The sequence below is a fragment of the Etheostoma spectabile genome, unplaced genomic scaffold (assembly GCF_008692095.1).
Source record: "Etheostoma spectabile isolate EspeVRDwgs_2016 unplaced genomic scaffold, UIUC_Espe_1.0 scaffold00001375, whole genome shotgun sequence".
In the NCBI taxonomy this organism is placed as follows: Eukaryota; Metazoa; Chordata; class Actinopteri; order Perciformes; family Percidae; genus Etheostoma; species Etheostoma spectabile.
The window spans coordinates 12,494-29,472 of NW_022602743.1; the positions used below are offsets into that span (position 1 = coordinate 12,494).

The window sequence follows — 16,979 nt, forward strand, 5'->3', positions numbered from 1 at the left end:
TTAACATTGATACAGCTGCTGTTTGAATTTTACTTTGTCCAATAGTTACTTAGCTAAAGCCCGCGTGTCTCCCGGTCTGGACCAATCAGCGCCGCGCTGGCTCCGGCAGTTCCTTTATAAAGCCGCTGCTCAGCCCGAGCACTATTCTTTCTTGAGCTGTGAACACAGAGAAGACTGAGAAACTAAAATGGCAAGAACCAAGCAGACCGCTCGTAAGTCCACCGGAGGCAAAGCCCCCAGGAAGCAGCTGGCCACCAAGGCTGCCCGGAAGAGCGCCCCGGCCACCGGCGGCGTGAAGAAGCCTCACCGTTACAGGCCCGGTACCGTGGCTCTGAGAGAGATCCGTCGCTACCAGAAGTCCACGGAGCTGCTGATCCGCAAGCTGCCCTTCCAGCGCCTGGTGAGAGAGATCGCTCAGGACTTCAAGACCGACCTGCGCTTCCAGAGCTCCGCCGTCATGGCTCTGCAGGAGGCCAGCGAGGCCTACCTGGTCGGCCTGTTCGAGGACACCAACCTGTGCGCCATCCACGCCAAGAGGGTCACCATCATGCCCAAAGACATCCAGCTGGCCCGGCGCATCCGCGGAGAGAGGGCTTAAACTGTCTGCTACTCCACACACCACAAAGGCTCTTTTAAGAGCCACCAAATAATCCTTAAAGAGTTTTCTTATTCTGTTTTAAAGGGCATAATCTGTAGCCTCGGCTACTTTATATGAATTTTGACACTTAAACGCTCAATTAAATTTACAAAAAATAAATATTTGTATAACGTGATCTGACACCTCCTATGAGCAACATTTTTCTGTAACGTTACTATCTAACGTTAAGTATTATTCTAAACCTGTTTCATATAAAAAAACATACGCTTAATATAATTTAAAGAAAAGAAACACAACGTTATCTGAATATGTTGAAAACCATATGTACTCATTTTCTCCAAATCTGTCTATAACAAAGCTGTATGGTAGGCTACCTGTGCAGACACAACACAACAACCGATGTGTATTGCTTAACCGCATAGGCTTCAAGAAGACAACTAAAGACATGTATTAAATAAACTAAATATGCGCCCGCCATGGATAATACCGAGAGCCTCGGACTATAATGGCAACTTACCGGTAACACACGGGCATTTGTAGTTTTATACGTTGATAACAGCTGCTGGATGCCATGCATGACAATATTAAGAAATGTGTCGCGTATTCAATGCGTACTGCTGGATTAATATAAACAGTTTCAAAATGACTTAATCACAATAGGCTTAGACGAAACGTTAAATAACGGAATTTTTGTGTATGACATTTGCTGACTGGAGGAGTGATACAGTATACTTTCACGATTGACTTTATAATTAACAGGATTGGTCTTTAGTTGGATGTGGGTGGCTCTTAAAAGAGCCGTTGTTGGTTTGGTTGAAGCCGCTTCCGGGTGTCTATTTCTTGGCGGGCTTCTCGGTCTTCTTGGGCAGCAGGACGGCCTGGATGTTGGGCAGCACGCCGCCCTGAGCGATGGTCACTCCGCCGAGCAGCTTGTTGAGCTCCTCGTCGTTGCGGACCGCCAGCTGCAGGTGGCGGGGGATGATCCGGGTCTTCTTGTTGTCGCGGGCAGCGTTTCCAGCCAGCTCCAGGATCTCAGCGGTCAGGTACTCCAGCACAGCCGCCAGGTAGACGGGGGCGCCGGCTCCCACGCGCTGAGCGTAGTTCCCCTTACGGAGCAGCCTGTGGACACGGCCGACCGGGAACTGGAGCCCGGCACGGGAAGAGCGGGTCTTCGCCTTGGCTCTAGCCTTTCCTCCTGTCTTGCCTCGTCCAGACATTTTTCGTGCTTCTTGTATACGTGAGTATAAGAAATGGTAAATTTACGCTGCCTGAACCGGCATTATATATACCTAGCTGCTTTGTGATTGGTCCGAGTGAGCGTAAGCCTGATCGTCCAATCAGAGAAGAGATTGGTCAAGTTGCTGTATTCACAACAAGACTACGTTTTCACTGCACGGAATTTCAAAATAAAGCGTTGCAGATTAAACCGGATGTCCATTAATTACCCAATCATCATCATTTGCCTTCGTAGATTGTTTTTACGTACGTCGCAATTATGTAAACACAAACACACCTTAAATATAAACATTACATTTCTATTTGCACTAGTCTGGCCTCCTGTATTCCACCATCAGGGAATACAACGTGTTAAAGTCCAAAGAAACAACTCTCAATATCATAACTGACGGAAAACATAATGTTTAAACTTGCAACTAACAGAACATAATGTATTGTAGATAATAATTATGTATTTCATAATTATGTAACTCTCTCTGTATTTTGACTAGTCTCCTGAGACCCCCAGGGGCTACCAAGTGCTTCCAGTGGATCCGCAGCCAAAAGGGGAATATTTAATTTTCCCTATAATTTTTTCCATAGTTGTCAGTCTAGGGGTCCTTGACGTGAGAAACATCTCTTAATACATCCATGGAAAAGTTTGGGAACTTAAACAATCACGTTTTGAATGCCAGGGTGAATTTAGATTACTATGATGTTATAAATTGCACTGTATGTACAAAGCACATCTGAGTTCAAACCCTAGTTTCTGTCATCGAAGCGTTTGTCAGTGTTTTACTCAGGGACACGTTGACATGTGGCAGGATGAGGCTGGGATTGAACAAAAAACAGTAATTGTCCCTCGCTGAACACCGGAGTAACTCATCGCTTAGTTAGTTAGCGTCATTGGGACCGTTTAAAACACCAGCGTTACACTATCGCTCAGACTAACTAACTGACGGAGGCAGCGGTACAGCAGCAACTCCCTCGTTCTGCAAGGTTAAATGTCTTTTTGTCAAAAGGAGTCTGGTGGCTTTAAACAGAGCAGAGCAACTTCAGCTTCCCAACTGGGAAAATATAATAAAATTTAGATAAACTAAATTAGTTTAGGCTAATATAAAGTAATTAACAGAAGAAGAAATTACTCAATAGTTTTTGACACATCAATAACCTAATAATCACATTTCAAATCAGTTTAATTTTTTGGAAAACTCCCCTGCTCATAGACACTCTTCACCCCCCCCCCTCCTACAGTTTCTACACGTTACATTAGTTTTTCTCAATGCTAAAACACTTAATGCCATACGCTGAACACAGTTCTCAGTTGCCTTAACTTTAACTAGTTGTTCAGTCCTTTAATACCAAGTTTAAGTAAGATTAAAAATATACTCCTTGGGAGCTATATGTTTGTAACAATGTGTTTATTTATTGGGGCATTATTTACTAACTGTTTAACAATATATAAACCTTCCATTCAATTCAAATGCACAGCAAAAACAAAGAATGGAAAATTCATAATTAAACGATATTTTTTATCCAGACACATGAAACATTTCTCTTTAAGGAGAAGTGGGTGGCTCTTAAAAGAGCCGTTGGTTTGGTAGATTACAGCAGCGAGATGGTCTACTTGGAGCTGGTGTACTTGGTGACGGCCTTGGTGCCCTCAGACACGGCGTGCTTGGCCAGCTCCCCGGGCAGCAGCAGCCTCACGGCGGTCTGGATCTCCCTGGAGGTGATGGTGGAGCGCTTGTTGTAGTGAGCCAGACGGGAGGCCTCGCCGGCGATGCGCTCAAAGATGTCGCTCACGAACGAGTTCATGATGCCCATGGCCTTGGAGGAGATGCCGGTGTCGGGGTGGACCTGCTTCAACACCTTGTACACGTAGATGGCGTAGCTCTCCTTCCTGCTCTTTCTCCTCTTCTTGCCGCCCTTAGCGGCGGTCTTGGTCACGGCTTTCTTGGAGCCCTTCTTGGGCGCTTTCACGGTGGCTTCTGCAGGCATCTTGCTCAGGTTCAGAGTTCCTAAAACAGATAACTTAATCCGGTCCGGACGCCTGTTTTATTGCACCTGATGCAAATGAGACTGTGCTGTTGCTCGCACAGGATTGGTCATAGCGGGACGGCGCATGCGCAGAATATGTGGTCATTCCTCTGAGCAGAAAAATAAATAAAAAAACTCAATGTAGCAGATTTTAAATTACATTGTAACATTTTATGAAACAAATTCGCCCTTTCCAATCGCTGCACGGATGTCTTTTGTGATTAAATTCATAAAAATCCAAATCAATAAAAAACGCCCAATCAATAAGCTCAGAGCAAATTTATGTAAATAGCATTTAGGCAACCTTTATTGCAATGTTGGCATGGCAACATGTCCAGGCTAGTGCAACAGTAACTCATTTTTAAATAAAATGCAGTACCACCATTTAATTTATTATTATCGTTTTTAATCTTTATAAACTACCCGGTCATGCCAGATGTAATTATTTGACTAATTGTATTGTTTTTGTATTTGTAAACTTGTCTTTTACTGTAATGCTTTAATAAAGACTTTTGAAAGCGTTAATAAATAATTTGAGAAAATTCCACATTTTATTACCATTTTATAAACAGTTTGATTAAATAAATATAATGAACTGGAAAAAGAATAATCCCTCAGGTTTAGCAAAACAATGGCTAAAACATAAATACATATCAAGAAGTTTATGCATTCAGCACTTTTGACAAATAAAGATCTTTGAAGTTTTTGATCGCAGATCACAGCGTGGGGTTTTCTGAGGTGTTCATCTAACTCTCAATGTACAAATGTGCCACGTTTGGCACCAAATCTGGGATCAATCCCCGTATTCGCTAGGAACATCAACCATGTGTTTACATAATGCCTAGCTGTTGTACATTATGCATTTGAAGACTCTATGAACTGCAATCTCACTTCTTTTGATCCATGTTTAACTGATAAGGTGTGACATAATTTAATAATTTAATTTAACTTTAATGAAGGTGATACATATTAATGTATGATAGTGTGATTTAGGCCCAGAGAAAGATGTTCTTTAGAGGAAGCGGGTGGCTCTTAAAAGAGCCTTTGTGTGTTTGTAGTTTTCAGGATCAGGTTTAGCCTTCGAAACCGTTCAGATATAAATTTAATTGTTAATTTGAAAAACGGAATAATGAGTCCTTAACATAAGCAGAGCTGCAATCTACGATTTACAATAAGCATTTTGGTATACAACAGTAGTTTAGGTAATAGTTTAATGAAAGTTAAATTTTGTGGTATTAAATACAGCCTACAAGTTATTATAGGACACATTGTAGTAGACATAATTTAGGATAAAAGGTATTTGGAAAATCAAATTTTCTAGTCCGACAGATCTTATTTGTAGAGTCAAATAATTTAAATCATAAGTAAGTGTATTCCAATTGAGGGTTTTTGAGACAAAAAGTTGCTGCACTGTAAAGTCTTGCTACACTTGTGTTACAGCATTAACATACAACACACCAGTGTTTGAATTCATTAAAGTAAAGAGGATGTCCTTTAGAGGAAGTGTGTGGCTCTTAAAAGAGCCGTTGGTTTCTGTAGTTTTTAGGTTGTTTTGTAGTTTATCCTCCGAAGCCGTACAGGGTGCGGCCCTGCCTCTTCAGAGCGTAGACCACATCCATGGCGGTCACAGTCTTCCTCTTGGCGTGCTCGGTGTAGGTGACGGCGTCCCGGATCACGTTCTCCAGGAAGACCTTCAGCACACCGCGGGTTTCCTCGTAGATCAGACCGGAGATCCGCTTCACTCCGCCGCGGCGAGCCAGACGGCGGATGGCGGGTTTGGTGATTCCTGGATGTTATCACGGAGAACTTTACGGTGACGCTTGGCGCCTCCTTTACCGAGTCCTTTCCTCCTTTCCTTTTTTTTTTTTTACAAAAGGCTTTATTGAACTTGTACAAGTACATGTTATGACATACATTAGAGAGCACAAGAGATATATACAAACTACAAAATTACAAAAACATAACAGTTTACATTATAAAGTGCAGAGAGCGGTTAAAGTGCATGCGTTAAAGTGCATGTGCTAATAGTGCAAGAACAGACCATAAAGTGCAGAGTGCTAAACATTACAAATTAATAATATCCCAAGGAAGGAGCTGATTTTTATCCAATTTTTTTTCTTCTTCTTAACTCGGTGATGACTTGTTTAAAAACGTCATCACTGGTTATGACAGTTTGTTGTATTATCATACAGCACCTAGTCTTCCACAGTTTAAAACACAATACATATTATAATTTGCAAAAGTTCTTTTTCTTTTTCTAACACACACTGGTCCATTATACAATACATTACACTCTTATAAGTCACATTAAATTTCACACCACACACTCTCATTTTATCCCAGACCTCCTGCGCTCTGAAGCAGTCCATAAGGAGATGCTGTTGTGTCTCATCATCGTTGCATGTGGTCATGGGACAGGTTTTAGTTGTCACATAGCAACTCCAAGACACAACAGCTCTCACAGGAAGTCTGTTAACGGCCAGCAGCCACCTCATATCCCGGATACTCTCAGACAGGTTTTTGTTCTTTAAAAATTTTAGGAGCAGGGTTCCTTCATTTTGGGTTAGATGTTTATAATCAATAAACCCACCATATTTAAAATCATTGATCTTTTTAAAAATCATTTTACTTGGTAGGCCGCTCCAATCAATTTTAAGTTTTTGATACTCATCTATAAAATCACCATAATTGATTATATATTGTGGTCCCTGCCTGGCTCGGCCTCTCCTCTTCCTCCACCTGGAGGAGTCACCCACCCAGAGAGCATTCCTGGACAATGCTGCTGACACGTTTTTAACAAAAGAAATGTATAACTTTATCCCCATATCCACGGCCCCAAGCCCACCATATTCTCTACTTTTATATAAAATTTCTCTTTTTGTGACCTCTCTCGTCGTGCCCCATACCAGATTCACACACTGTTTGTTTAATTGTATTATCATTTTATGAGATGGAGGGAAAATGTTTGCGATAAAAAGAAGTTTGGAAAGGATGAACGTTTTAACGATATTAACTCTTGATTTATAATTTGTATTCTTATTCTCCCATTTCTTTACTTCTTCTTTAACCTCACTGAGCTTAAGCTCCCAGTTTCTTTCGCTACAGTCATGGTTACAAATGGTTAAGCCCAGAATTTTAATCTCATCTTTTACTTTAATGTTAATATCACGTTTTGCTTGTTTCGATCCAATCCAAACTCCTTCTGTTTTTTTATGATTAAGCTTAGCACCCGTAGCCAACTCATATAAACTCAAATGATTAGTTAAAACATCCATCTCCATTTGATTATTTATTACCACAGTTACGTCATCCGCATACGCCATTGCGGTGACATTGTGCGTGAGCCCGACATGAGTCCCGCTATGAGGCAGTCAGAGTTGATGGTCTTGATCAGGGGGCTGATGGCCAGGATATATAACGCTGCACTCAGGGGGCAGCCCTGTTTCACCCCCCTCCACGTTAAAAGGCTTAGTTAAAACACAATTTACATTAACACAAATACTGGATTTAATATACAGACACTTGACCATATGAACAAAGGATTCTGGGAACCCATAATGTTCCATTACCTCCCATAAATACTCTCTGGAAACATAATCAAAGGCTTTCTTTTGGTCCAGCCCAATTATATAGAAGTCTTTCTTCCCGGGTTGTGTTGATCATTTCTCTCAGTGTGCAGAGGTTGTCCCCATCACCGGCCTTTAATGGCACACGTCTGCTCTCTCTCAATCATATCATCTAATATATTATTCATTCATTCATAATAACTTTAGCTAATATTTTGTAATCAGTATTCATTATAGTCAAATGTCTGTAATTGTTAATATCATTTCATCATCTTTTTTATACAGCAACACATAACACCCTGATAAAATGACTCCCCCATGCAGCCTCTGTTCAGCCCTTCATTAAACATCTCTGTCAGGACGTTAGTTACTTCATCCATGTTTAACTGATAAAACTCTGCCGACAGGCCGTCGGGCCCGGGGCTTTTGCCCACATTAAGTTGTTTGATGGCCTGCACGACTTCTTCTTTCTAATATCTCCCACTAGTTCTGAGAAGTCCAGAGAGCTGAATGAGGGAACCTTATCTAATAAAATCTTTACACAGCCGCTGTCTATCTCTATGTGTTTATATGCATCAATACATAATTCTCTGATAGCGTTTCTTTTTTCATTTTCTTCAAACACCACTACACCGTCTTGTTTCTTTATGGATTAATAAATTTACTTTGGATTTGCTGTCGTCCAGCTTTAAGTACATGTATCAAATTACCTCTATTATCGCTATTAGTTGTTATAAATATTATATAATATTTCATAATTAAAGTTATCTATTTGTGCTTTTATTTCCGACATGATTAAATCTTCAGAGTTTGATCTTTTCTTAATCTGTTTTAATTAATATATCTCTCCATCAAGGCATTATATTCTATATTTTAATCTTATTTATTTCTCGACACTTAAATCTGAAAAAATCTTTTAATCTTAATTTAATAATTCCCATAATTCTATATTAGATTTAGTTAAGCACTTTAATTGTAATATTTTACTGATTTCTAGTTTTAATTCTACTAATAAGTCTGGGTTCTTCAGGCACTGGGAGTTTAGCTTCCAGAAGCCTCTGGTTTCTGAGGAGCCAGAGGATAAAACGCTGTGGACTAGGAGATGATCAGAGAATTCATTTAGAACTGTCCCATACTGAAGGACTTTAAAGTGTTTGGAGACATATATTCTATCTATTCGGGTCTTTGTCTTCTGGTCGAACCGAGTAAACTGGACCCCGACAGGGTGAATACAGCGACACACATCTATTAATTCAGCTTCTTCACAAATTTCTTTTAAAGTTTCCCTTCAGATAGCAGTTTATAAGTGTTAGGGCTAACTATGTCATCTTTATTAGTGACTGTATTAAAATCACCACATAAGATAAGTTTATATCCAACAGTTAAAAGCTCTCTAATTCTTTAAATAATTGAGTTTTTCTAACTCTGTCAGGTGCAGTATACACGTTGATAACGCGATGTTTTTCACCTCTATAATAAAAATCAATCATGAGTAGTCTGCCTGGTATTATATCTCTTCTACGTATTAGAACAACTTCACTGGATTTAAAGAATATCCCGACACCATCAGCTCTGCTCTCTCCAACAGAGACCACGCTCTGCCCTTTACTCCACCTTTTTACACACATCCGCTACATCATTGTAGGTGTTCAGTCTGAGCTCCTGAGTACACAAGATATCAAAATCTGTGTCTAAAAGATATTTCAACTTAGTTTCTCTGAATTTACTCGACTGGATGCCGCGTGCATTCCAGGTGGCTATTTTGAGACAGGACATGGTGTTTTAGAGAGAGCTGAACCTATGGTGTCGGTTTGTCATCTAAACGTTTTCCTCCTTTCCCGCGGCCACTCATCGTTGCAGTAGTCGAATGAACGAATGGCTTCACCGTCGTCGACCGGCTGGTTTTACATCTTATCTGCGGACGTAAGGGAAGACAGATGGCACAAACGTCGGTGGGCGGGGCCAAACACAGCAGCCCCGCCCACATTGTGTTTCAAAACGTAACAGTTTTTCTTTTCTTTTGATGATTATGTATTCATGTATTTGTTTTGACCTTCGTGTCTTCCTGCCTCGAGATTAAAACAACCATCTGCTGCTGATGAGTTGGTAATAAACTGAAGTTATCTGGTGGCAGCAAACACACTGAACACGGCCGAGTTTAGCCAGACTTCCTATCACAGCTGCTCGCTGTTAACAGCTCCTCTGCCGAGGAATAATAGGACTATAAACAGTGGCTAGTTCTTCTGATCACACGGACAACAATGAGTTTATTCACTTTTATTTTTGTCAATTTACAGTATAATCACCATCAGCCCAAAACCTATTATAATAAAAGATAATTTATCCTTAGTCATTTATTATATTAGTACTGTACTATATATACTGTATACATACTATATACTATAGTATATACTACTGCTACTCACTTCTCCAAGGAGACTAGAGTTACATTTATGATCAAATATTTGTATTCCTTTTTTTATACCTACTCAGAAAACATAACATTTACAAACAGTTACACACAACACACTGGGCCACCATTGGTTACAGTTAAACTGTTTGAATGATACCAATCCTGAATTTTGGAAAACTACATTAAGTTATTCTGTGTAATTGTTTTAAGCATGCTTTATGCAGCCATACACACACGTATACTGCTTGTCGAACTTCTGTGTTACAGATTTCCACGTGTGTGAGGCATTTGGCGAATAAAGTGATTCTGAGTCCATGTATGCAGCTGAGGTGGAAAGTAAATTTGGGCTGAATCCCATTTCTCCAGCTCACCCCTTACCCCTAGGGTTAAGGGCCAGGGGTGAAAACATACCCCTATGAAATGGGACACCAATTAAACACCACTGGTTACATCAACTTCCAAGATGCCCTCTCTGTCTGTCAAATGCGTGGGTTTGGACAACAGTGTCATGTGCATTTATATATATTTATATTTTATAATTATTTTATGTTCACTTTGGTGGTGCAGAGGCAGATGTTATCGATGTAGTACTTAGGTCTGTTTGCAATACATGTGTGTATACACACACATGGTGTGTTGTATATCGGTTTCAGTTATCACCGTTTTGAATGTCTTTGATGTTCAGAAAAACATTTTGTTGACAAAAATCTGTCTTTATTGCCCAATAAACTAAACATAACAGGCAAAAACATTACATAAAATGTATAATATTACAGAACCATAATCAACTATTAGACCCATAAGTTACATGTCAATCATATAAAAAGGCACTGAAATGTGTAAAACTAAAAAGAGACAAGACTGCAAGCTGTTGTGATATTTCAGACCAGTCTGAAGCCGGTTGGCCAGTAACAAGAACAAGAAGAGTATATTGACTTTAAATGTGAGTGGACGAACAGATCATTTGGGTGAGCCAGCATGATTTACTTTGGAATAACTCATTTTTTTATTAACGAACTATTAATTTACATTAGTGTGTAATTAATAATTCAGATAATATATTAATTACAAAATAGCTGGAATAACATACTATAAATGGATTTTATATGTTTTCCTTTTAAAATATTATGAATAATTGCTAACATAGTGTCAGAGTAGCCTAAAGTTAAAGTAATTCAATTAGAGCACATTAGGCTAAATGTACACATTTCACTTCAATATTCGCATAATGTTGCCATGTGGAAACAAATTAATTTGATCCTTTTACAGAAAAAAAATATAGAATTTTAACTGGTTGAAATTATGAAAATTACCCCAGATAACGGTTGAATTTTTTTTCAAAGAAATTAAAGGAATGTACAGGATGTTGATGATAACCACAGACTGGAAAATGTCAACTTTTACTCAATACTATTTCAAAACCACTTCAATATTTTTTTTTTTGAAATGCTATAAAATTGAATAAGACGCCCCAAAAGTAGAGATTGCCAAAGAGCGTTGTGTGGAAACAATAATGTTATTTAGGTAATTGCAATTGGATAATTAAAAACAACATTGATAGAGGAGGACATGAGGCTATTCCCTCTGTGTTAGGGAGACAGGAAGTGAGGGTGAAAGCTGTCTGTAGTTTGAACGATGATGAAGTGAAGGAGATCTCAGCGACGAAAAGCAGAAAAGTCAGAACAGCTGATGTGCAGCCTGTCAGTGAGCGGAGGAGTTTTCCATCTGAGAAAGACGTTATTATTATTAGCAAAAATCTCCCCTGTACCCGGCTCTGTTTCGAGGTAATATGATCGACAAGGACACATAACATGATGAATGTAATGCCTCATGTTTGTTGTGTCCCACTTGGCTTGGAGTGAACTTCTGCAGTCTCTGTCTACGTGGAGACTTCGTCTGACTGGTTTTAATTCTGCTTTGATGCCGCTGCGGGGTCTCACAGTCAGAGAGTCAATTCAATTCAATTTTTCTTTATAGGACATAGCAGGATGCAGCAAATGATGAAAAGCGATGGCTTCACTTTAGTTTAACGTTTTAAATTTCAGCAGGTAAACTGTCATCTGGAGGTCTTTTTAAGGCCAGACTGTACAGGCAAAAACATCTTAAGACTCATGGAAAGAAAATATCCCAAACACACAGTGTGTGTTACATTTTGTCTTCTTGTGTTAAGGTTCATCCATAGTTAGTTTTGGAAGACTACATCTTAATGTCAGTAATCAATTGGGGGAATTTTTCTGTTGACATCAACCATTTTCACCTGTATAGTGTCTTTAAATGTGAGTTTTGAGGAGAGGATCTTCCAGCAGGACTTTTCTGCTGATGCTTTATCTCCCTCTGTGTTCCATTGTAAGTGTATTATTTCATCATGATTGGCTTTAATCATAATATTAGGTTAACTGTTGCAGTTGTTTTCTACATTGTGCTGTATTCAATTGCATACATAGCCCACAGATCACTACTATGTAACTATGGATTGAATTTGAATGTTAAGAAAAACCCTTAAGAAGACATAAGCGGTAGGCTACGAATAGCTTTTAGTTCATTAAACAGTTTTCATTTTAAATATGTCATTGTGATTATGTAAATATCAACCTACACAATTAAAAATATGACTTCCCAATCAAAACACAGCCGTATGAATATTTTCTGAGTAAGATTTCAAAAAGAATTATACATTCGTATTTTTCCAACAAGCACAGCAGTTCTGTGACTTTAAATCTAGAAAGGTGAGAATATTTTATAAAAAGACTTTTGTTAAAGGTATCACATCAAGTCTACGAGCACTTAGCACTATATTTAAATCAATTTTTTTAATGTCACTTTGCGTAGTAGCAAATATGGTTTTAAATTAACTATCAAAAAGTTTAGGAATTAATCTTTACAAGAGCAATTTACTGTACACTAATGATGGTAACCGGTGGGCAGTAGAGGAATGAGCCCTTTAAATGAGTGAGGTGGACACTTAGAATACGCGATCATTGTAATTACGTAGGGCCATTGCATCTATAAAAGGTTTAACAACACATTCAGATCACGTTATGTAAGTATATCCTTTCTATAAATTAAAGCGCATAAGTGTCAATTTTCATACAAAAGCCAATCTGTAACCTATGATGTAAGAACAAAAATACTCTTTGATGATGATGATTTGGTGGCTCTTAAAAGAGCCTTTGTGGTGTGTGGAGCAGCAGACAGTTTAAGCCCTCTCTCCGCGGATGCGCCGGGCCAGCTGGATGTCTTTGGGCATGATGGTGACCCTCTTGGCGTGGATGGCGCACAGGTTGGTGTCCTCGAACAGGCCGACCAGGTAGGCCTCGCTGGCCTCCTGCAGAGCCATGACGGCGGAGCTCTGGAAGCGCAGGTCGGTCTTGAAGTCCTGAGCGATCTCTCTCACCAGACGCTGGAAGGGCAGCTTGCGGATCAGCAGCTCCGTGGACTTCTGGTAGCGACGGATCTCTCTCAGAGCCACGGTACCGGGCCTGTAACGGTGAGGCTTCTTCACGCCGCCGGTGGCCGGGGCGCTCTTCCGGGCAGCCTTGGTGGCCAGCTGCTTCCTGGGGGCTTTGCCTCCGGTGGACTTACGAGCGGTCTGCTTGGTTCTTGCCATTTTAGTTTCTCAGTCTTCTCTGTGTTCACAGCTCAAGAAAGAATAGTGCTCGCGCTGAGCAGCGGCTTTATAAAGGAACTGCCGGAGCCAGCGCGGCCCTGATTGGTCCAGACCGGGAGACACGCGGGCTTTAGCTACGTTACTATTGGACAAAGTAAAACTCCCACAACAGCTGCATCAATGTTAAAATAAATAGACAACGGGTTGGAACAGAAAAGACAGATAGAAAACGTTTGTATTTGGGCTAATGTAGGCTACTTCTTTCTTTCTTTCTTTTTTACAATTAGTTTTTTCCATTGACCTATACTTATGTGAGTTTCTGACTGATAACTGATAACTGATAACTTTATTGATCCCCCCAAAAAAATGGGACATTATGGTCTTACAGCAGCAAAATCAGTCACACAGCACAGAATATAAATTAAATACTAGGATACAATATACAATAATAATGTGTAATAATAATAGGAATAAGATAAATCTTAAATTATGCCATTATTATGATTGAATTGAACGCTTGATTCTGATTTATTAAAAAAAACGTTCTCGCACATTTTATTAAGCATCAAGTAACTTGTAGTAATTTGAGAAATCTATAGAATTTATACCACATTACATTGTCGAGTAATCCTTCACAGTTTATCATTTTAGTACACATTTTCATGTGAAGGCTACTCTGGGATTATTATAGTTAATTTCTTTCTAATCTGACGGATTATTTAACCCATCTCGGTTTAAAACAATATGTCAGAACACAAGTTGTCTAAGTGGATGTTAAAACACACCTGATTACACCGTTACTTGGTATCTTTTCTTATTTTGTAAATGTTTTACCTCCATATTAAATAAATGTCCAAAATCAGGGAATCAGGTGTTAAGGTGATTAAACAGAGGGTTGATTATTAATTGTTTTCTCCTTACAATAATACAATAATATTAACTGTGGTTTCACATGTATGCCGTTGCCTTTCTTGAAAAACAGGATTAATCTCAATGGGACCGCAATATATTCAAAATCTAAAAGGTGTGTCATAATCTCGATGAAACAATAGTGTTGATCATAACATGCTTCTTCTTTTGAATATGGACCCATTCATTCATTTAAACATTTATACAATATATTATACGTATAAATAATGTTCTATTCACATTTTTAAGTTTTAACAGCAAATATATTTTTCTTAAACCAGAATATTTCATGTAGAGCAACATGTTTCGAATAAAAAAAAAACAATGAAAGGAGAAATCTTACTTGCATCTGCGGCTAAATTCAGAAGATGTAGTGTTGCTCACTTGTGTGTTATAGCGCCATCTTGTGCTGATCAGAAGATAAAGCACTGAAGGACTCGGGCGGGAAATGTATTCTCATTATGTTTGCTCCATGAAAATTTGGCATTAAATTTAACTACAAATCCATTACTCTTTAGCATATTTGTAAGATCAACGTGTTTTGATTGAATAGAAACAGACATGATGATGTAGGACAACAGCTCTCTCGTGAGTCTGTGGTGGCTCTTAAAAGAGCCTTTTGGTGCACTGAGTGCAGATTAAAGAGCCACTTCACTTCTTGGACTTCTTCGCTGCAACTTTCTTTGCCGGAGCTTCTTCACGGGGGTCTTTTCTTCGCGACTTTTTAGGGGCAGCCTTCTTGGGAGTAGACTTCACTGCTGGCTTTTGCCGCTTTCTTCACAGGAGACTTTGGCTGCTGGTTTCTTGGCTGCTGGTTTCGTAGCGGCGGTTTTTTGGCTGCAGTCTTCTTCACTGGTGTTTTCTTAGCTGCTGTTTTCTTCTGCGGGGACTTGGCGGGGGTTTCTTCACTTTAACGGGAGCTCTTGCCGGGCTTGGCAGCTGTGGTCTGAGACTTTGGGGCTTGAAGGACCCGGATGCGCCGATCCCTTTATTTGGACAGCTTTCCGTCGGTCACCAGCTTCTTCACCGCGGTGGTGATGCGCTTGGTGGCCTCTCCAGGTCGATTCCTTGGTGGCCAACGTCTTTTTGATGGCCGGAAGCGAGGTGCCTTTACGGTCCTTGGCCTCGGTCCACGGCGTCGAGGATGAGCTTGGGAGGGAGGGTCCGTCGCTCTTTGCCCGGGGAGCTGCCTTCTTCTTGGGGGCTTTGGCCGGGGCTTCGCCGCGGGAACTGCTGGAGCTTCTTCTGCCATGTCTGAGTGTTTCTCTGTCGAGTTTCAGTCTGCTGTGTTCAGCTCGGCGCGAGGCGGGATTATATAAAGCCCATGAGAACCGTGGAGAGTCAACCCACAGCCGCTCCGCTGCCTGCTGAAAATGTGGCGACAACTTTGTGTTTTTCTCTTCACAATTTGGGGATAAAATGCATATAAAAGAAATGTTTAAAGCACAATAGTTGTTGTAGCGGAGAGAAAACCTTCTCCCCTTCACACTGAGATCAGTCTGGTGACGAGGACTCGTTTTGATTACAGGAGATTCAACCTTTCGGATACACAGTCATTTTGGACTGCTCGTAGCGAGTTTTCCTCACATTTTGTCTTTAAAAATATCTAAAAGTAATGTGAATAAGTGTGACAGTGAGTTCAAGTAAGCAGAGACGTGTGAGAAATAGAATTAAAGTGAAATCACTGCATTAATGGGTTTTATTTAGTTTAAAATGGGGAGTTTTCAGTGGTGGTAAACACACTGGGTGCGGGGTGTGAAGGTTGACAGGTTATCCGCTGCATTGATCCTCACATGATGGATTTGACACGAGGGCCTCAAAACACAGGTTAAGGTTTCTCTTCTTCTCTCCTGCTGTACACAATGTAACAATTATTTGCAATATGTTGGTTAATAAAGAAATGGTGGATTGCAATTAGTTGTAATATGACACTTAAAAATTCAGATGATAATGTAGCTCTATGAAGCCACTTTCCGCCAATGCGATAACAAAGACTGTAAGACTTACTAGAAAATTCCGCAGAAATTTTATCAGTGGCCTACTACTTGGTGCACATCCGAACAGCAAATAAACTTAATAAAAAATAATAAGGTCTTAACCCTTCAGAGATATAACTCTTTAACCTATTTAAGATGTTAGGACGGTGTGTGGTGTCTGTCTGTGTGTGTGTCTGAGAGAGAGGGAGACAGATGGATGTCCACAGACAGACATACAAGTATGGTTGCCTGGTTACTAAGGACCAATAGGAAGCCTTTCATCTCTGTGATGTCATCTCTTTGATATGTAGTCAGTTACGACTGCACCTGGCACCAACTGTTACCAGCTATTAAGAGACTGATCAAGCTCTCAAACAAATGATCATATCACCAAAAGGATACAAGATATCAATTAATTGAGGGGCTCGTGGGCCCCACAAGCCCTTGTGAACGTATTGATATAAAATTTATGTGGATAAACTTTAAAATGTGGCGTATCAGCGATGTAAAAAAGTCCTTCGCTCTGCGTTTTGCTCAGAAAATGCGGACGATGTTTACCATTACAGTGAATGGAGGAAAATGTGGAACTGTTTCATTTGAAAGGTTGCTGAGCGGAAAGTATACATCATATCACATAAATGAGCACATTCGATGA

At 40.0% G+C, this 16,979-nt stretch overlaps 3 protein-coding genes and 2 pseudogenes across 3 annotated transcripts; 1 reads left to right on the forward strand and 4 right to left on the reverse strand.

Annotated features, from left to right (window-relative positions):
* The first annotated feature begins 33 nt into the window (after positions 1-33).
* On the forward strand, positions 34-11,029 carry LOC116674981 (histone H3). The gene is made up of 2 exons (XM_032507129.1): positions 34-601; positions 11,018-11,029. The coding sequence occupies exon 1, from the start codon at positions 188-190 to the stop codon at positions 596-598; it is 411 nt and encodes a 136-aa protein (XP_032363020.1). The 5' UTR covers positions 34-187; the 3' UTR covers positions 599-601; positions 11,018-11,029.
* LOC116674982 (histone H2A) lies at positions 1,348-1,830 on the reverse strand. Its single transcript, XM_032507130.1, has one exon. The coding sequence runs from the start codon at positions 1,813-1,815 to the stop codon at positions 1,432-1,434; it is 384 nt and encodes a 127-aa protein (XP_032363021.1). The 5' UTR covers positions 1,816-1,830; the 3' UTR covers positions 1,348-1,431.
* On the reverse strand, positions 3,358-11,685 carry LOC116674984 (histone H2B). Its single transcript, XM_032507131.1, has 3 exons — positions 11,681-11,685; positions 9,015-9,017; positions 3,358-3,818 (listed from the first exon to the last, which is right to left on the reverse strand). The coding sequence occupies exon 3, from the start codon at positions 3,812-3,814 to the stop codon at positions 3,437-3,439; it is 378 nt and encodes a 125-aa protein (XP_032363022.1). The 5' UTR covers positions 3,815-3,818; positions 9,015-9,017; positions 11,681-11,685; the 3' UTR covers positions 3,358-3,436.
* Positions 5,364-13,539, reverse strand: LOC116674986 (histone H3-like; annotated as a pseudogene).
* Positions 13,540-14,916: 1,377 nt separating this feature from the next.
* Positions 14,917-15,600, reverse strand: LOC116674980 (histone H1-like; annotated as a pseudogene).
* Positions 15,601-16,979: the final 1,379 nt, after the last annotated feature.

Excerpts from the sequence above, each read along its gene's own strand:
- LOC116674981 (XM_032507129.1), top strand. The coding sequence starts at position 188 with ATGGCAAGAACCAAGCAGACCGCTCGTAAGTCCACCGGAGGCAAAGCC.
- LOC116674982 (XM_032507130.1), bottom strand. The coding sequence starts at position 1,815 with ATGTCTGGACGAGGCAAGACAGGAGGAAAGGCTAGAGCCAAGGCGAAG.
- LOC116674984 (XM_032507131.1), bottom strand. The coding sequence starts at position 3,814 with ATGCCTGCAGAAGCCACCGTGAAAGCGCCCAAGAAGGGCTCCAAGAAA.